General features: G+C 52.2%; 1 protein-coding gene across 1 annotated transcript in view; it reads left to right on the top strand.

The window, feature by feature from the left end:
- Window positions 1–596: 596 nt before the first annotated feature.
- The window catches only part of LOC139766514 (uncharacterized), a 151,197-nt gene continuing 130,515 nt past the window's right edge, over window positions 597–21,278 (top strand). The window contains exon 1 of the mRNA XM_071695240.1: window positions 597–1,317. Within this exon, the coding sequence (XP_071551341.1) occupies window positions 831–1,317 (487 nt within the window). The 5' untranslated portion in view covers window positions 597–830. The remainder of the gene's footprint in view (window positions 1,318–21,278) is intronic.

A 21,278-nucleotide genomic window follows, 5' to 3' on the forward strand; every position in this document is an offset into this window, starting at 1 on the left:
CAGCAGGAGGTGAGGGTGTAGAAAGCAGCAGCAGCAGCAGGGGACAGTGAACACCACAGCAGCAAGTGACTGACAGTGAAGAGGTCAGCAGCAGCAGGAAGTGACAGTGAGGGGAGCTGCAGCAGGTGACAGTGTACAGCAGCAGCAGGTGACAGTGTACAGCAGCAGCAGGTGACAGTGAGCAGCAGCAGCAGCAGCAGGAGAACATTCATTCACAATCTGAGTGCGAGAGGGAGGGAGGGAGGCAGGTGGCAGGGGCCGGGGTGCACCGCTTGACATGCACACCACGTGCTCCTCAGCGCCTCCCACCCCGTCACTATGGCCACCCATACCGCCCACCTGAACCAATCCAGTTTCCTTCTTGTTTCTCTGGTCCTGAGAATCGAGCCTATTTCCCATACAGGTGTGAGAATACGGCCAGATGGTGAAGGGGATGGTGTGGTGTGGTGGTTAGGGGCGGTGCGAGGAGTGGGCGGGCCAGCGGCAGGATACGCCCCCCTGACTGAGGCTGCCGGGATTGGCTGGTGTGGCCGATGTGGCGCTGAGGGCCGGGTCTGGGCCAGGGGGCCGGCCAGTTGCTGGTGTCCATCTGCCGCGTCAACACGGGTCCAGATCACCAGGATGTTGTCAGTGGAGTGCGGTGAGTCGGTCAGTGTACAGTGAGAAGAGCCCGGGCGCAGTGAGTCGGTCAGTGTGCAGTGACCAGTGCCCGGGCGCAGTGAGTGGGTCAGTGTGCAGTGACCAGTGCTCGGGTGTCGAGTCATGAGGCGGCTCCTGTGTGGCCCCCCGAGCCTTGGGTCGGAGTAGGCGGGCCGCCCAGGACGCTGGACATGTGCCCTGGGTGGTGGCTGGGTCGCGGCTGCCTCCTGGGAGTGCTCTTGCTGCTGCCGCTGCTGGTGGCGGGCGGCGCGTCGGCCCCCGCCCCCAGCACCACGCCCGGGGCCCCAGGGGCGTCGCCGTACCGCTTACATCCGCCGCCGCGGCATCGGCAGCACTCCGCCGGCGGGGCCCCCAGGGTCCGCCACCGGCCGCGTCGCCCCCGTCCGCTCTCCGACCTGGGGTCTGGGAGCAGCGCGCCCCCGCCCACCCCAGCCCTAACGCCCCTGGTGCCCCGCCCCACGGGCCCCCCAGGCATCACCGCCTCAGACCCCAGCCTCATGGTCCGCAACACACGCAGCACACCCTCCAACAACACCAGGAACTTTCGTCACCACCACAAGTACCGGCAGCAGCTGTACAGCGAGAACTCTGGCCGCGTGATGAAGCTGGTGACGGACGGCAGCGTCCTCTTCACCGACAACGTCAGCGACCCACACAGTAAGTGACTCCCTCCACCTCACCACCGCCATCATCATCATCATCGTCGTCATTAATCACCTCCCCTCACACCTGCTCGCCAATTACATCTCAATTGTTCACTTACGGAACGCCACCGTTAGTGCCAGCCAGCCACCCTAAAGAGGCTGGCGCACACTTCCCTCAGCGCTCACCATCCATCTCTCATAGGTACATGTAAACGTTTGTGGATTCGTTCAGACATTCATAGGTGTGTCTAAGACTTTCACAGGTGCGTTCTGGACTGTCATAGGTACGCCTAGACTTTCACAGGCGTGTCCAGATTTTCATAGGTGCGTCCAGACTTTCAAAGGTTGCGTCTAGACTTTCACAATTGAGTCCAGACTTTCCTAGATGCGTCTAGACTTTTATAGATGCGTCTAAACTTTCACGGGTACGACCGCAATTTCATACGTGCGTGTAGACTTCCATAGGTGCGTCAAGACTTTCACAGTTGCGTCCAGACTTTCATTGGTGCGTCTAGACTATCAAAAGTGCGTCTAGACTTTTATAGGTAAGTTTAGACTTTATTAGGTGGGTTGAGTCCTTCCCAGGTGCGTCTAGAACTTTCATAGGGGCTTCCAAACTTCGACAGGTGCGTCCAGACTTTCATCGGTACGTCTCGACTTTCACGGGTTGGTTTAAGCTTTCATGGGTGCATCCAGACTTTCAAAAGTGCCTCTAAATCTTCATGGGTGCGTCTAGACCTTGAAAGGTGCGTACAGACTTTCATAGGTACGTCCAGACTTAGGTTATCGAGGTAGAAGTGCCACTGGAGGCTGGGTCCACACCCATAACAAGGTCAACCTGGTTTACATTCAGTATCAGTCAGTTGCTGGTAAGATAGGCCTCCTTCCTCCCTTTTATCTCCCAGCCTCTTAATTAGTGTATCAAAAGAATTCACATTTTGATTAATAATTAATCAAAATTAATGAGGTACCGGGCAGTGACGGCTACCACTGGTCATTAACAGTTCGGGGAATCCAGTGGTGATGTGTCTGAGGCCTTTGGGTGCCAGGGTGCTCCCCAGGGGCGGTTAGAAGGTACAGATGGGGGGGAAGGAAGGGGGGGGAGAGCAGCGGATTGGCGCTCGTACCGTCAGGCCAAGTGTCCCGGGGGCCGTGTGGCACTCACTTACAGGAGGTACGCCGTCCCACCAGGGCCAAGACAATCACCCCTCGTTATACCTATTTGTTGCCGGCCCTTGAGTGGGTCTGGTGTGTTCTCATGTATGAGAAATGGGGATCCGTGAGGCAGCGGCCATGACCCATAATGTTAGCAATACGGAAGGCCGCTCGAACGGCCCCCACCACCTGTGGGTTGACTCGCTCTTTTAGGGGTTGAAGGGCACTCGTTTATATCAGAGCTAAGAATGTTTTATCATCTGTGATGGTTGGGCCAGGAGAGTCCCTGGCAGGTGCGCCAAGAGAGCTCCTTGCAGGTGTACCAGGAGAGCCCCTGGTAGGTGCACCAAGAGAGCCCCTTGCAAGTGTACCAGGAGAGCCCCTGGTAGGTGCACCAAGAGAGCCCCTTGCAGGTGTACCAGGAGAGCCCCTGGTAGGTGCACCAAGAGAGCTCCTTGCAGGTGTACCAGTAGATTCCCTGGCAGGTGCACTAGGGGAGGAGCCTCTAGCTGCTAACAGGTGCACCAAGAGAGCCCCTGGCAAGTCCATCAGGAGAGCTTCTGGCAGGTGCACCAGAAGAGCCCTTGGCAGGTAGGTGCATTCCGAACGACATAAAGGTACCAAAAGCTAAGAGTGCCACGTAGGTGGACAGAGGCATGAATCTTGGTCATGTTATCGGTGGATGGGAGGGAGGGTGGAAGGTGCCGAGCTGAGAGGCCACTTCTCTTCTTGACACTATGGTTCTCTTCGTAGCAGATTCCCCTTTTCCCACGATGAGAATCAAAATAGAAGGAACCGGTGGTGTTGAATGGCACATGAAGTTAAAGGGTTGTATATGCCACCTGTTGCGGTGTTTGATCCAGGGTTCGAGGCCGCCGTCCAGTCTTAAGTACCGTCTGGAATCTGTTCTGGTCGGCATCTCTCCCCCACCCGCTGCCATGGTCCCAGTGACGCGTTCCCGCCATTTACATCAGTAACGGGTGATGGTCCCTGTCTGCTGCGTCAACACTGCATTATACGACTTGAATTCATGATTATAATCAGCAGCAGATCTACATGGTCTGTCTATTTTCCCCAGAAAGTAAAACAGTGAAGAATGCGCAAGTTTGAGAGGGAGTTCTGAAACCACTTTCAGCCGCGCGTGTGGGTACTCAACAGTCCGTCGTTTTCTTTAGCTAGCCAGACGTTGTGGCCGAAAACGAGTCCTTGAGGCGAAGAATGTCCACTAGGCGACCTCCCGGGTCATTACCGAGGAAATTGCACCTCCTCAAGTGGGAAGTTCCCATAGAGCGGCATGTTAGTGAGCGTTCACAGACATGCCAAAGAGGGCTGCTGGGGCAACGGGTCGAACCACCGTGTTCATGGCTGTCCACGCTGCAGGAGGAGGCGGCCGGTGAAACCTCTCACACAAGACAACGGTGAAGCAAGGTAAACAAGAAGATATCACCTGAGGATTGGAACCTGGGGCCTCGCGAACCACCACCACCACAAGCGTAGTCTTTGTCTGAAGGACTTCGACAAAGGGTCTTAATAGCCAGCCATTCGGACCACGAACGAAGGGCGCCACTGTCCATGTAGACCATGAACCAAAGGAATGTTTGCCATTTGGACCATGAAACAAGAGCTCCTTAAGCCATGAGGACCACGACACAAGGGTCCGGCTAGCCATGTGGACACTATACCAAAGATCCCACTGGTCATGTGGACATTGAACCGAGGATCCTGTCAGCCATGAGGACCGTGGACCAAGGGTCGACATGAACCAGTAAGTCTTAAGCAATGGCATCTCATGGATCATGAATTAGTGCCAGGGTGACTCACTGAATTAACGAAGCCAACAACTGGAAGGGGATCAAAGATTCCTTATTAAGAGGTGGGCCTGAGCAAGGCGGCCAGGGAGTCTTGAAAACAAGATCGTCTTTCACCGAGATATTGGATAATAAAGTGGCTGCAAATCTATTGCTGGGAACCAGGGGGATCCACACGCAGTCACAGAAGTACATAAAAGCACCGTCATTCCAAAATACCTTGGACCAAAAGCAAGGGCGATCAGCACAGGTACCGTTACCCACTATGACCCAGACCAGAGACACAAGGAACCTACATACCAACTTGGGAATTAATGAAGGTATCTCGAGGGGGATCAACCATGCTAGAGGCATCCTACATCATCCTAACTAGGGGCTTGGCTATACTGAGTCGACCACCATGGCCGCCGCGCAGGAGGTGACACGAGCATATCGGTCTTGCATGAGGGAGGAAGAAGGAGGGAGGAGGAGGGGAGAGGTGTGCCCTTCCAAGGAGAAGGTCAAAGCCCTTCCTGCTCAACACCCACCGTCAGGTCTCCTGCCCATTTCCCACTGCCAGGTGTCCGGCAAGCGATGCACTGTCTGTAGCTGTTGCCAGTAAAGGCCCGGGAGTCTGCCAGACGTAAGCTGGAAAGATCTGGTGTTGACTTCGGGCAACTTGGCCGGATTGGTCGTGTACCGTGCGAAGGAACCATTGCCGAAGTGGAACGCTGGAAACAATGGTGTTTCTGTAGATTAATGTTCACAGGAACCCTCGAAAACCAAATTGGTGTTATAATGCATTGAGAGAATTATTAGGTTCTCTTATGTATGTGATTACTATGAGTGTGTCAAAAGAAGTTTTACACTCGTGGGAACCCCTCTTAACCTTGAATATATATATATATATATATATATATATATATATATATATATATATGTGTGTGTGTACTATATTTTCCTTCTGTGTGCGTATACATAGACAAACACCAGCTTAAGCTAAGTATGTGAGTATGTTGTTGCATTTAATGGTTAACACCACGTCAAGGTCATTAAGCCAGATAGCGTTACATACAAGTTAAACATTCTATTGTTGTTGGTGGGCTGGCGAGGTGTTTGTCAAACACGGTAACCACGTCTCTGAAAGGCAAGGCATCGGATGCTCTGGATCCCAGGTTAACAGGGTTCAGATGGCGGGGAGATGAACCTGTGAATCTCTTTCCTGGACTGATGACTGGCGGCGACGGGTTTTCAGGAATTGAAGTATTTGGCTGGGGCTCGTTAGAGGGTTCCACGGAGTGCTTCTTGGAGGAGGATATCGTTAGGGAAGAGGAAAGACGAACAGGAGGATGACAGACCCCAGGGCAACCCAGCTAATTCAGCTACAGTCTTATAATTCAGAAGAAAATATTGTTAGCAAAAAAAAAAATCACTGTACCTTGCCCTAGTCGAGACCCTTCGTTAGGCCTGAGCCTGGGCCGGGTCTTTCGCTAGGCCCTTAGCTTGGTGTGGGCCCTCGTCTAGGTCTTCGCCTGGTTATGGATTCTTCGCTAAAATGTAGCAACTTATCCCCTGCTACGGACCCTTAGTACGGGCCCCTGTCTCCAGATGGACACCCACCCGAGCTCGTTTTGACCACTGTCGTTTGTTGGATTTTCTGGCCAAGTAAACCCGTGGGGTGTCCTTAAGGCTACCCCCCCCCCCCTCCAATGTAAGTTTACCAAAAAGTAAACAATACCCAAGATGGGGACGGATCAATGTATAGCAGAGGACGAGAATAATTTCCCTAAACTTAAATTCGAAATCGTTGTCCATGTAGTTTGCCGGCTCTTTTTCACTGCTTCTGTCATCTGCTGACTTGGCTTTAGGTCACCAGAGATCATCGCACAAGTTTTTTTTTCCACATTTACGCCATGTACCTCAAACAGACTTCCTACCGAAGCTTGCCTTTTCGTTTCTACTACCGATAACGTAAACTTTGCCGTGGTCGATGTTAAGATTAATTAGCCACCTGTGAGCCCAGCCCACCAATTTGTTTGTCTATGTTTGTTAGAAGCTGCAGACGTTCAATTTCTGCTGTAGATTTATTTCCCAACTTAGTATCGTCGGCAAATTTCGATATTCGTACAATCCATCCTATTTCCAATATTTTTTTTTTTTTTTTTTTTTTTTTTTTTATACTTTGTCGCTGTCTCCCGCGTTTGCGAGGTAGCGCGAGGAAACAGACGAAAGAAATGGCCCAACCCCCATACACACGTACATACACACGTCCACACACGCAAATATACATACCTACACAGCTTTCCATGGTTTACCCCAGACGCTTCACATGCCTTGATTCAATCCACTGACAGCACGTCAACCCCTGTATACCACATCGCTCCAATTCACTCTATTCCTTGCCCTCCTTTCACCCTCCTGCATGTTCAGGCCCCGATCACACAAAATCTTTTTCACTCCATCTTTCCACCTCCAATTTGGTCTCCCTCTTCTCCTCGTTCCCTCCACCTCCGACACATATATCCTCTTGGTCAATCTTTCCTCACTCATTCTCTCCATGTGCCCAAACCATTTCAAAACACCCTCTTCTGCTCTCTCAACCACGCTCTTTTTATTTCCACACATCTCTCTTACCCTTACGTTACTTACTCGATCAAACCACCTCACACCACACATTGTCCTCAAACATCTCATTTCCAGCACATCCATCCTCCTGCGCACAACTCTATCCATAGCCCACGCCTCGCAACCATACAACATTGTTGGAACCACTATTCCTTCAAACATACCCATTTTTGCTTTCCGAGATAATGTTCTCGACTTCCACACATTTTTCAAGGCTCCCAAAATTTTCGCCCCCTCCCCCACCCTATGATCCACTTCCGCTTCCATGGTTCCATCCGCTGACAGATATATATATATATATATATATATATATATATATATATATATTATCCCTGGGGATGGGGAGAAAGAATACTTCCCACGTATTCCCTGCTTGTCGTAGAAGGCAACTAAAAGGGGAGGGAGCGGGGGGCTAGAAATCCTCCCCTCTTGTTTTTTTTTTTCCAAAAGAAGGAACAGAGAAGGGGGCCAGGTGAGGATATTCCTTCAGAGGCCCAGTCCTCTGTTCTTAACGCTACCTTGCTAACGCGGGAAATGGCAGTTTGAAAGAAAAAAAAATATATATATATATATGTGTGTGTGTGTTTATATATATATATATATATATATATATATATATATATATATATATATATATATATTCGTAATTTCTTATGCGCGCGGGGTAGCGTGAGAGGAGATGACTAAGCCACTGAACTGACCTATTTGCTAATTTGTTATGATCTTGTTCAATTATTCTACTGTCTTTAAACCTTGGATTTGAAGCCCACTTCTAATTTATTTGTGTATTAAAAAAAAAAAAAAATAGGACCAAGGATCGATCCCTGTGGTACCCTACTTGTCACGTTCAGCCAGTCTGAGGTTTCACCAGTCAAAACTTCACGTCGCTTTTCTACAAGGAAGGTAATCGCTTATCCATTCACATTACTACGCCATCCATTTCAATTTATCGACATACTTGTCTCTTGCGTGGTACTCTGTCGGATACCACGACGAACCTCCTAGGGGAAAAAGAAACTGAAAAACCGAGGGAGGAATACAATGATTTGGTCAAGGGAGGAGGGAATATGAGTCGGAAGTAGTGGAGGGGTGAGGGAGGGATAGGGACGGTCCCATGGGAGGAGTTCACAGCTTGTAATCCCTCGCCCCCACCCACCCGCGCCGTCTGTCATCAGGAAACCCGAGAATATTCCTACGATTTCCATAAAACCCTCTGGGGGTTGCCATGACACACCACTGTTCACAAATTCAAGTCATTTCTAGAAACACGGTCAGTCTTGGTGAGTTCCGACAACGAAGCTATCAAACGTTGAGAACACTTTTATTGATTTAAAAACCAGCAGAATTTTAGGCATGGATGGTCTGTCTCCATGAGGGGACCGGCTGTTGGAGGCTCAACTGACTAGCTTCGGAGGGGAGGGGGGATGTTGTGTGTATGCGACGGGGGAGGAGGGTTTGGAGGCCGCACAGATTATTATGTGCCGTTCGTCCTGAACCAACCCCCACCATCCCCCCACCTGAGCCTCAGGGAGGCATCAGCCTCACCACCATTGAGTATATTACTTCCGTAGGGTCAGGAATGTCGATGGAAAGCCTCAAAGTAACTGGAAACTCTTAGGCGCATAACATACGTGTATGTTCTTGGGTGTGCGCTCCGCGAGGGTGCATGCGTCGCCCCCGCGTAAGCGGACGCGCCCCGCCGCACGTCCACGCCGCTAATGAAGCGCTGATGAGACGTGAAATCTGGTGTTGGCAATTAGTCTCATAATGGCTGGAGCACGACCAGGCGGCACCACCTTCCCCCTCTACTCACCCGTCGGTGAACGATGGAAGTGGAGGGGTCTACCCACCGGTGTGGGTGAGGGATGGACGACTCCCTCACCCAACACAGGGGAGGAGGGTTGGTCTACTCGTGTGGGCGAGGGACTTGTGTGCAGTTAGCAGGAGTCCCCTCCCTCCCCAGCAGCCTCCAGACTTATGTCCTTACAACGGGCGTCCCTCCCTCCCCTGTGGTCTCTCATTATGTCACTCCGACAAGGAGTTCCCACCCCTCACCATCCACTTCCAGTCTCATGTCCCTTCACCGGCAGCAGCCCCCTTCTTCCTTTAGCCGCCTCCAGTCACGTCCCACCAGCAGGAGTCGCATCCTTTCCCAGCCGCCTTCAGTCACGTTCCACCTGCAGGAGTCCCCATCAGCTTCTAATCTCATGTCCCACCAGCAGGAGTTCCCCTCCCTCTCTCCCATACCCACGGTGCGATCTCCCTCGTCTGTGTCAAGTGCCAGTACAGCCATACCTGGGGAGTGAGTCTGGTTGTATCCAGGTGCCTTGTTTCAAAAAAGTAACATGCATGAAGCGCCTGCCACTCAGTGAACCCAACAAATTATCTTCGCAGACACGTATGATCGTGCAAGAAAAAAAAAACTATAAACACAGTGTAAAATAAACCGTTCTTGTTTCTTGTAAAAGGAAAACAAACAGGTGTCAGAAGTGGTGTTGCCAACTTGTTAATGAGGCGCAGGTGGGAGGGGCGCGTCAACCCCCCCACAGCTCCACACTATTATCATAAACCCTGTAATGCCTATTGTCTCCAACCCCCGACTCCTCACCGCAAGTGGCTGGTGTGCTTTCTCCCGTCTGCGCTCACCCTTAGGTCAAGTCTTAAGTGGTCTGAGACGATTCAAGGGTCGGGAAATGGATATGGCGAATATGATTCATCATGTCACCTCTACTGATATTTTAAGCTTGGCAGATTTTCTTTTCAGCTGCCTGGAAATGCCTCAGTAGGTTGGTGAACTCTTTACTGCTGGTGGAAATGCCTCAGTAGGTTGATAATATATTCAAAGCTTGGTGGAAATGCCTCAGTATTTACTGCTGATCTGGGCCATATGGAAAGGATCTAAAAGACTCAGTGATCCAAGATGAGGGTATGTGCTGGACGACGGAATAGTATCCAACACTCCAAATTCTGTTCCAGATAAAGACAGTTCAGCAGCAGGCACCCCATTCTCCTTCTGCTACAACAACCAGCACGAGAAAAAAAATAAGTGCATCATATAGCATAAAAAATACTGACATGTACAGTTTCTAGGACGGTGTGGAAAAAGGAATAACTTCTGGTTTTCATGGCTGGATACTTGGAGGAGGAGGATGGAATCTGAGAAAAAAAGGTCCATTTTCAAAAAAGAAATAATGTGTTTATCTGTCTTGTATAAGCCCATTTATTGATAACTGTTTACTAATGAAGTATTTGTCTAGCTTAGAAACCTTGTCGGATAATGTCACCACCACCTGGTCTGGGACCACTTCGCGCTCAGGAATCCATGGTTAACTCCTCAGCTCAGGGTCGTCTGTGGAGGACTTCCCCGACTTTCTAAGCTCACAGGGGAGCTGAGGACGCTGTGGCTAATCTTCCTCAGGTCTGAAACCCCGACTGAGACCACCACCACCACCACCTGATCTGAGCCCACAGGGGTCGCGGTGGAGAACCTCCCTACTTGGTTGTAGCCCACAGGCGGTGCAGAATCTTGTGCAGCATTTTCCTCGGCTTACGGACCTCCGTCGGATATCTATCACATGGGAAGGACACATACCAAGCGGTCCATGACGATGTTACTGCTAGAGGACGGAGATGCTATGCCAAGTTCCTAATCCCATCTTGGAGTAAAAGCAGAGTGCGAAATCAGAAGGCGCCTCCTCATCTACCTCTCCCTCCAGCAAAACAGCCGGCGGGGAAATAGAAGTAAAGGTGCAACGTGTGGTGAAAAAGCTTAAATACTCACCAAGTTTCGTTGGAAAGTGTGGCGGGGGAAGAACCTTATCAATCTCTGAAGTTATACGTTCTGAGAAGAAGCCGAGATCCGAAAAAAAAATAAATCTATTGTTAGAAAGAGATAGATATATGTATCCTTCTTGAAAACAAAAAGAAAAATATTGATCACTGGCATCATTTATCTCGCTCAGGAGGCCTAACGAAGGACATCACCACCCGGGGTGGACACAGGAGCTAAAGGATCCTGTAACTGATCCTCTTAGTTCAAGACACCCAGCGGAGGACGTCAGCACCCGGTGTGGGACCATACAGCAGCTCAGGACACTGCTCACGGAAACCTCCAGAAGACCCCTGCCACCCAGTCTTGGTCCGTATGGGAATTCAGGGATCCTGTGGCTCACTCTCCCCATCCTAGGGATCGTGGTGGAGGACGTCCCCATCCGCTCAGGGGCCACAGGCAGTTGAGGACCTTGTGGACTGTCTTCCTTACTTCAGAGACCCGCGAATGTCCGACCCCACCAGTTCGAGGCCACTTGGGGAGGCCAGATGACAGAAGACCCGATGTTTCATGAAGATCGTCATCCACTGGGAGACAAAATTAGCATCCAAACTTTCTAATCCTGTTTCAGATACAGACATGATATTGATGGAGAAGACATCGTCCCGCCCACCTCTCCCTACGGCACAAGAGCCGGTAGGAAAAAGCCATGAAAGTACATGATATAAAGAGAATATTCTGACCTGGACGTAATATAGGAAATTATGAGAAGGAATAACGTAATACATTTCCGTAACTGGGTGCTGTGGGTGGAATACTGAAATCTGAACAGAAAATAAGAGACAAATGCTAATGTTTATCGTCCATTATCAAGCATTTTAATGATGAATGTTGTCACTAAAGTATCTGTCTAGCTTAGGAACCTTGATACAAGGAGGGCACCACCCAATCTGGGCCGACTCGGGAGCCTATGACCTCGTAGTCGACTCTCCTTACCTCACGAACACCGATGGAGGGCGCCCCAGTCCTATCTGGGCCCTCTTGGGAGTTAAGTATCGTGTAAGTGATCCTCTTCAGATCAGGAACCCGGCGGAGGAGGCCCGGTCTGGGCGGCGATAAGCAGTTCAAGATCATAATTTTTCTTGATTCAGGGACTCGGCGGATGTGCGTCCCGACTCCGTCTGGGCCAAATTGGAAGGGCCAATGACAAGAGCTAATGTCTCATGCCAAGGCCATCTGTTGGAGGAGAAGAATAGTGACCTGAGTTCCTAATCTCATTTGAGATAAAGACAGCGACAGTACATCAGAGGCACCTCCGCACACTCTTAACACAACAGCCGGCATGAAAAAGCCAAGAAGGTAAAGGCTATGATGTAAAAAGAGAATATACTATCATCGACATTTTCTATGAAAGTACAGGAGGGAGTAACACTGTCGGTTGCTTGTGGTGGATACTGTACGACGGAGGATAATATCTTAAAACACAAAGAAGAAAGTTGGAAGTATTAATTTCGTGGGAGGAGGTTTCTTAACCCATAAGTAGCTGTGATCACCTGAGTGTGTGTCTAACTAAAGACCCTTGCTGATCTCCCTTCAGCCCAGAGACCACAGCGGAGGACGCCCCGCTGGTTCTTTGGTTGACCCTCCCACACCTTAGGGGCACCAGGGAGAGAGAAGTAGCTGTCCTGTCTGGGCCCCTCAGGGGGAAACCTCAGGCTCCCTTGGCTAATCCTCTCCAGCTTAGGACCCCATCCCCCCCGGCGGAGGCTGTCACCACCTGGTCTGAGCCCACGTCGAGGGTGTGTGTGTCAGCACGCTCTGGTTGACCCTCCTCAGCTCAGAGACACCGGTAGAGGACATTCCCGTCCTGTCTGGGCCCACATGGGAGCTCAGGACCCAGTTACCGATCCTTATCAGGTTAGGAACCCCGGCGGAGAGGACGTTAACACCCGGTCTGGGCCCAGATGGGAGTTCAGGACCCTGCGGTTGATCATCATCAGTTCAGGAACCCCGACAGAGGAGGACGTCCCCACTCGGTGTGGGACCACAGGGGAGGTGGGAGATCCTGTGGTTGATCCCTCCTCAGCCTAAGCCCCAGCGGAGGATGTGTCCCCCCCACCCGATCTGGACCCACGGTGGAGTTCAAGATCCGATGCCAGACTGATTTGATTTTAGTATCGTGTGTGGCAGCCAGCTCGCCTCACCTCAAGTTGTGGGGCGGCTGTGGCTCCACAAGATAACCAATGCTGATAACCCACACGCTAGTCGATGCAAGTAACCCACATAACTACTAATCACTTCAGATAATGACTCAAACAATTAAACTACAAAATGGGTTGTGGGATAAAGTGAAATGACCAGTGTTACGCCCTGCGCTTAATGACTTGTGTTGCGCCCTTCACTTAATGACTGGTGTTGCGCCCTGCACTTAATGACTGGTGTTACGCCCTTCACTTAATGACTGGTGTTGCGCCCTGCACTTAATGACTGGTGTTGCGCCCTGCACTTAATGACTGGTGTTACGCCCTTCACTTAATGACTAGTGTTGCGCCCTGCACTTAATGACTGGTGTTGCGCCCTGCACTTAATGACTGGTGTTGCGCCCTGCACTTAATGACTGGTGTTGCGCCCTGCACTTAATGACTAGTGTTGCGCCCTGCACTTAATGACTGGTGTTGTGCCCTGCACTTAATGACTGGTGTTGGGGTTCATCACTTAATAACCATGTTATGCCCAGCACTTAATGATCAGTGATGCGTCCAGCATAATAACCATGGTTTCCTACAGGTGTGTCGTTTCGTACATAGTCTTGTAAGTGGATGTGTTTACATATGGTTGTCACGGTCGGACATGTACTGAGATGTGCTTTTATTACTTCTTATAACTACTTACGTACACACCAGATCCCATACTATTAGCGGGTTTAATGTATCCTGTACATGTACATATTTTCCTGGCCATCTCGTAATTCATAAACCTAATGTTCATTTCGACAATAACTACAACATTGTTTAATGCCAATGTTATGTATGTCATCATCTGGTGACATATACGACGCATTATGTCGGTATGGAATCCTCTCACACAAGGATGTCTCCCTCCTGAGTGCTACTCATTCCTGTCAAAAGCCGAGCGTCCCTGACGGACACGTAGTCAGGTATGAGTGAATGGATGTCTTCTAGGAACAGGAGCGGCCCCAAGAATGAGCCCTGTGGGACGCCGGTGTTCACACTGACCCTCCTTATAAACGTAACTTTCCCGTAAGGCAAGTAAACCCTCTGATGCTCTCTTGTTCACAATGCCTCCCCTTCGAGTCTTCTTCTGTGTTGGTTTGGATATTATACCTCTCCCCGTAAGACAGAGACTCGGTGTTTGATGATACGACTCATAGCTTAACCAATGTTCGGTCTGTCTTAATGACAGGTATACGTCATTCCTTCCCATGCTACCAGTCCTACTTCCAGTGAGTTCTTAAGCATGTTAAGTGTGTGTGTGTGTGTGTGTGTGTGTGTGTGTGTGTGTGTGTGTGAGTACATAGGTAGAGATACGCCGTATTAGAAGGGTCTTACCTCTTCATGTGTATACTTTGGTCTCAAGATCGTAATGGTCTCCATGACGTCTACGAGACGTGTAAATGATGTCTCCTCAACCGCAATTACTTCCTTTGGAACCGTGTTGTCACCTCCTTGTGTACACGTCCTCTGTTTCCACCATTCGTTTGGACATTTTCCTTGGTAGGTTTTTGACGGTTTCTTCGTGGTTGGTTTTTGACAGTTTCCCCGTGGCAGGTTTTTGACACTTTTCTCCTGGTAAGTTTTGACGTTTTCCTTTCATAAGTTTTTGACAGTTCTTGAGAGTTTTTTTTTTAAAGTTTCCTGAGGTAAGTTTCCGATGGTTAGGTTAGGTTAGGTTAGGTTAGGTTAGGTTAGGTTAGGTTAGGTTAGGTTAGGTTAGGTTAGGTTTTTGAGTTTTCTTTGGTACGTTTTTTGTCAGTTTCCTCCTGCAAGGTTTATGAAAAAAGTATTAAGATACACACCCTAATAGTAAAAACTTATAGCATGTTGAACACACGATAATAAAACTAAATTTACTGTGAAACAATATGACACCATGAATGATGCGTTTTGAGAAATGGCCATTAATGTAGCCTCACAATGGTAGCCCTTCTCCCATGATCTCGTAATCAACAGGTTGCTAGCAACATTTCCTGTCATTTACCGTTAATAAATGTTAAATTCATTTCATACTCCATCGTTGGGAATAACTATAAAGTGGGGCGACCATAATTACCAGGAAATTGGTCTCGCGTTCACGATGACCAATTCGATCAAGACAACACGAGTCGTACTGATCCTTTTGAAATTCATCAGAGCCATGTGGGAAGATCCCTTTTTCTTTTTACCTTGTGTACAGTGATGACCTTTGCACTGCAATATGAGAATACAACCCCGTTGACATATGGTGTCGAGTGAACCAGCTATGACCATGGTCGAATGATCAGCTGGCTATATAGTACCGGGGTTGCCAGCTGGTTATGGTATCGGTGTCCAATCCATTTGTTTTGCAGTAGTGAGCAGCTGGCCCTACTACCGCGATGGCCAATCGGTTCTGCTGAATGACCAGCTGACAATACTAACAGTACTAACGGTCGCCATCTGGCTAATGAACCAGGAATGCCAATTGGCTCAGGCGCCAAAAGACCAAATGGCTACGGTGGGGATGTTGCCATCTGGCTATGGTGTGAGATAAACAAGTGCTCACAGTGGCGAGGATGCCAGCTAGCTATGGTGTGAGATGACCAGGTGGTCACAGCGGCGGGGAACGCCAGCTGGATGCAGTGTAAGATGGCCATAGGGGCGGAAATGCCCGTTGGTTGTGGTGTGAGACGACCAGGTGGCTATAGCGACGGGGGTTGACCATCCCTGGCCACCCACCCGGGTGCGAGGGGAACCAGGCAGCCTCACTAGCGACCAAGAGAGGTCTGTGGTGAAAGGCAAGGCAAGGCAGCAGCTTGGGAGTGCTGGTGAGCAACGAGGTGGTGGTGGTGGTCTGGGCACTCTATACACAGGACCGGCAGACCCCCAGCCAGACACCAGCTGTCTCTTAAGAGTGCGACAGCCCCGAGGTGCCTCAGTCGACGACAATCGTGTCGTGAGAAACGACCAGCGAAGAAACTCAAAAAAAAGAAGAAGAAGAAGACGAAGGAAATACACGAGCCCCCCCATTGATGATCCAAATGTAATTATTTGCCTTGGTGAGGAGGTGGTGATGAGCCAGAGGACAAGGTGATGAGCGGGGGAGGCGATGTGGTGAGTGTGTGGTGAGATGTGAGAGGTGGGGAGGCGGGTGTGGTGAGCGGGGCGGCCAGGTGTGCAGGGAGCTCAAGGTTTACCACACACACCACCACCGCCTGCCGCCGCCATCGCTGCCCAAGCCGCCTCTTGGGGGCCATTTTCACACTCGTCTTTCATCCAAAACCAACTTGGCTGACGTGCCCCGGTGCCGAGTGTGGTGGCAGGTCAACACGGCCTCGTCACACGCCGGCATTTTCATCGAGAAAAGTGAAGTACATCATAATTTATGTAAGGAGGCCCTTTCATTGAGTGAGGCCGGGCCGGGGAGGCTGCCCGCGGCCAGCCAGCCTACCAGGTGCGATATTACACGCCTCGTTTCCGCTTTTCCCGCTCACTAACTGCCTCGAACACTCTCTCGACGACCACTGGGTGGTAAAAATTCCACGTGTGGCAAGGTAGGAGGCCCTGGGAGGTCACGGGAGCGGGCTGAGGCCACTATCCAGACACGAAATGACCTCCAGCTTACCGTCATGAAGGAGGTAGATGCGCAGTACCACACGCCAACATGGCTGCTCAACACCGTGACAATGGGTCCATTTCCGTCGTCAGCGGCGACACGGCGTGTGTGTTGTGGACACGTCCCCACGCCAGGAGGATCATGTGCACGCCTGCCTCCACACTTCAGACTATGGCTGGTTGCATGACATTGGGATTTTAGGCAGGTGAGCGGCGCAGAGGGGCCGCGGTGGGGCTGTGTGTGTGTGTGTGTGTGTGTGTGTGTGTGTGTGTGTGTGTGTGTGTGTGTGTGTGGGGAGAGGTGGGGCAAGGGGGCCAAAGTTCCTCAAGAAGGAGTCTTCGCTGAAGGACCTGCGGAGGAGTGGGGCCCGCCCCGGCCACCACCGCCAGGGATGGTAGGGTAGCCTGTCAGGCCTTGCAGCTCCCTCCAGGCGGAGAACTTCCCACATGAGGAGGAGGAGGAGGAGGACCCAAGCTGGCTGGCTGGTTGGCTCTCGGGGGGCGACGACGCGGGCCTCAACCACGACTTTCCCGAGGATGGCGTTTATGAAAGTGGGAGGGTTAGCCCCGCTGCTTGTAGAATCGGGAGGTTAGCCCGCTGCTTGTAGAGTCGGGAGGTTAGCCCGCTACTTGTACGGTCGGAAGGTTAGCCCCGCTGCTTGTAGAGTCGGGAGGTTAGCCCGCTGCTTGTAGAGTCGGGAGGTTAGCCCGCTGCTTGTACGGTCGGAAGGTTAGCCCGCTGCTTGTACGGTCGGAAGGTTAGCCCGCTGCTTGTTGATTCGGGAGGTTAGCCCGCTGCTTGTAGAGTCGGGATGTTAGCCCGCTGCTTGTAGAGTCGGGAGGTTAGCCCGCTGCTTGTGGAGTCGGAAGGTTAGCCCCGCTGCTTGTAGAGTCGGGAGGTTAGCCCGCTGCTTGTACGGTCGGAAGGTTAGCCCGCTGCTTGTAGAGTCGGGATGTTAGCCCGCTGCTTGTAGATTCGGGAGGTTAGCCCGCTGCTTGTAGAGTCGGAAGGTTAGCCCGCTGCTTGTACGGTCGGGAGGTTAGCCCGCTGCTTGTAGAGTCGGAAGGTTAGCCCGCTGCTTGTACGGTCGGGAGGTTAGCCCGCTGCTTGTACGGTCGGAAGGTTAGCCCGCTGCTTGTACGGTCGGGAGGTTAGCCCGCTGCTTGTACGGTCGGAAGGTTAGCCCGCTGCTTGTAGAGTCGGGAGGTTAGCCCGCTGCTTGTAGGTCGGGAGGTTAGCCCGCTGCTTGTAGAGTCGGGAGGTTAGCCCGCTGCTTGTAGAGTCGGAAGGTTAGCCCGCTGCTTGTATGGTCGGGAGATTAGCCCGCTGCTTGTAGAGTCGGGAGGTTAGCCCGCTGCTTGTAGAGTCGGGAGGTTAGCCCGCTGCTTGTACGGTCGGAAGGTTAGCCCGCTGCTTGTAGAGTCGGGAGGTTAGCCCGCTGCTTGTAGAGTCGGGAGGTTAGCCCGCTGCTTGTACGGTCGGAGGGTTAGCCCGCTGCTTGTAGAGTCGGGAGGTTAGCCCGCTGCTTGTAGAGTCGGGAGGTTCGCCTGCTGGTTATAGAGTCGGGAGGTTAGCCCGCTGCTTGTAGAGTCGGGAGGTTAGCCCCCTGCTTGTACGGTAGGAAGGTTAGCCCGCTGCTTGTAGAGTCGGGAGGTTAGCCTGCTGCTTGTAGAGTAGGGAGGTAAGCCCGCTTCTTGTAGAGTCGGGATGTTTGCCTTCTGCTTGTAGGGTCGGATGGGTTAGCCCGCTGCTTGTACGAACGGAGGGTTAGCCTGTACCTTGTTCGGTCGGAAGGTTAGCCCGCTGCTTGTAGAGCCGGAAGGTTAGCCCGCTGCTTGTCCGGTCGGGAGGTTGGCCCAATGGTTGTTCGGTCGGGAGGTTGGCCCAATGGTTGTTCGGTCGGGAGGTTGGCCCAATGCTTGTACGGTAGGAAGGTTGGCCCAATGCTTGTTCGGTCGGGAGGTTGGCCCAATGCTTGTACGGTAGGAAGGTTCGCCCGCGCTTGTAGGGTCGAAGGTTCCTCTGCCAATCTGTCTCTCTTAAGGGAACCAACATTTTAATTTTCTTCTTTTTTTTCTCTGGACGTCGAAGGATAATTCTGAGGGTGGGCGAGCGGCTATGACTCCCTTGGTTGGAATGTCCCACGGCGGGAGTCTTGAAGCAGGTGGCGGGTGAGGAGCAGGAGGGAGGCAGGGAGGGGTTGGGTTTGTCCGTTAGGTGTATCTTCTTGAGGGTGGCGGCAAGGGGCGCTGCCCCCCCCCCCTCCCCAAAGGCAGGACTGCCCCCAGGGATGCATCTAGCAGGGGCGGAGTCTGAGGTTGGGGGGGGGTGTGTGTGTTTTCCATTCATCGCCTCGTGGAATGCCTGGTGCTGGGGGCAATTACTCTGGTATGGCGGCAAGAAGTGGCGGGAGGGGGGCGGCCGCTGCCTCCTCCTCCTCCTCCTCCTCCTCATGCATTCTACTCCTGTTTTCTCCCCACATGTGACCCGGTTCCTTCCGTTTATGGTAACTTGCGGGGCCAGCCACAAGGGCACATGTGTGCGCTGTGGCGGGCGGTGCGGGGCGGCTGCCGCGGGGCTCCCCGGGCCCTCGTCTGGCTCGCTCCTGAGACCTAGGCATCCGCCGCCGCCGCCTCCGCCGCCGCTGCTGCTGCTACTGCTGCAGGTGCGTCCTCTTCTGCCGCGGCGCATCGTGTTCCTCACGACCAGGTGGAGTGGTGGGTACGGACAGTGTCTCCCGGTGATGATGGCCGGACGGGCGGTAGGCCTGGCCTCCCCGCCCGTCAAGTGGCTGCAGATAGATGGGGTGTGGGGGCTACTGTAGTGCAGGTGAGCGGGCTTTGAGGTCTGCAGGTGGTTGGGTTGTGGGTGAGGTGTGGGACTACAGAGGGTGCAAGTGGGTGGGGTGTGGGGCCACAGTGGGTGCAGGTGTAGATGAGTGGGATGTGGGGCTGAAGTGGATGTAGGAGGATGGGTTGTGGAGCCACAGTGGGTGCAGGTGGAGGTGGGCGGGATTTAGGGCTGCAGTGGTTGGAGGTGGGCGGGATGTTGGGCCAAAGTGGTTGCCACAGTAGGTGAAGATGGGCGGGGATTGGGGTTGCAATGGGTGCAGGTGGGCGGGGTTTGGGGCTACAATGGGCGCAGGTGGGCGGTTTATGGGGTCTACAGTGGGTGTAGGTGGGTTGGTTGTGGGGATAACGTGTCAGGTGGGCGGGGTGTGAAGGCCACAATGGGTGTGGATGGGCGGAGTATGGGGCCACAGTTGGTGCAGGTGGGCGGGGTGTTGGGGCCACAGTGGGTGTAGGTGGGCGGGGCTTGTGGAGGACGGCCTGGGCCACAGCAGGATGCATGAGACCAGACGGTAAACAAACACTTGTTGAGCAAGGCGACGTGCCTGCCCCAGGCTACGCTGGCCCCACGTCATACACCCCGAGGGCTTCCCTACACTACGCCGCCCCACGTCATACACCTCAGGGGCCACCCCATGCCATAAAACCCCAGAGGCTGCCCCGGGCTACACTGCCCCGTATCATACACCCCGGGGGCTGCCCCAGGCTACACTGCCCCGTATCATACACCCCGGGGGCTGCCCCAGGCTACACTGCCCAGTATCATACACCCCGGGGGCTGCCCAAGGCCACACTGCCCCGTATCATACACCCCGGGGGCTGCCCCAGGCTACAGTGCCCAGTATCATACACCCCGGGGGCTGCCCCAGGCTACACTGCCCAGTATCATACACCCCGGGGGCTGCCCAAGGCCACACTGCCCCTTGTCATACATCCCAAATTGGGGCTTCCTGAGGCCATGTTGTCCAGTGCCATACACCCCAGGCCACGGTACACAAAGCCCACGGTTATGGGACCTGTCCCCATACCCAACACCACAAAGGGTACACACCACTGCTGAGTAGGGTACTACGTGACACACATGGGACGCGTCTGTAGTGGTAACCAAGGTGGACCGGAGCGTAGCCCGTCACACACAGAACCGTAGACAGATGGGAGACAGGGTAGACTCTAACCCGTCCTCCCTATCAAACCTCCCTCCGTTACCTCACTGTTGACACATCCAGCAGGACACAGCACACCGCGGATGATAAAGAAAGCCATCTCCGCTACACCCAGAAAGCTTTACATACCTACACTTGAGGTGAATGGCTGTGTAGAGCACAGGAGTCGGGGAATGAGAGTGGAGTGGGTATACAGGTCGGGGAAGGACAGAGTAGAGCATACACTATACAATTCGGATAATATATATATATATATATATATATATATATATATATATATAATATATATATATATATATATATATATATATATATATATATATATATATATATATAGGATAGGGAATGACAGTTCTTGTGTTGCATCCTCCTCAAGAAGGATAAACACTGGGAAAGGGTTGGAAATATTGAAGTGTGGATGTGGCTTGTCGTCCGTAGACACCCCGGTGATGTCAGGTGTCTACTGTAACCTGTCGTCCGTAAACGACCCAGTGTTGTCAAGTGTTCACTGTAACCCGTCATGCGTAGATACCCCAGTGTTGTCATGTGTCCAGTGTGACCCGTCATGCGTAGACACCCCAGTGTTGCCATGTGTCCGGATGTAGGTGGTGGAATACCAGACGTGTAGGCAACATGCAACTACCACGATCAAGACTGTGGACTGTCGTGGTGGCAAATGTCAAGGTCCCGTCTACCATCCAGGACAGAACCTGGACCGTCATAACCCTGTCCACGTCACAACTTAAGAAATATATTGCCTCCCACTTTCAACGTTCGTGTTGACAACCCACGTCTATGATCATGTGGAACACTAA

The sequence above is a fragment of the Panulirus ornatus genome, chromosome 58 (assembly GCF_036320965.1).
Source record: "Panulirus ornatus isolate Po-2019 chromosome 58, ASM3632096v1, whole genome shotgun sequence".
In the NCBI taxonomy this organism is placed as follows: domain Eukaryota; kingdom Metazoa; phylum Arthropoda; class Malacostraca; order Decapoda; family Palinuridae; genus Panulirus; species Panulirus ornatus.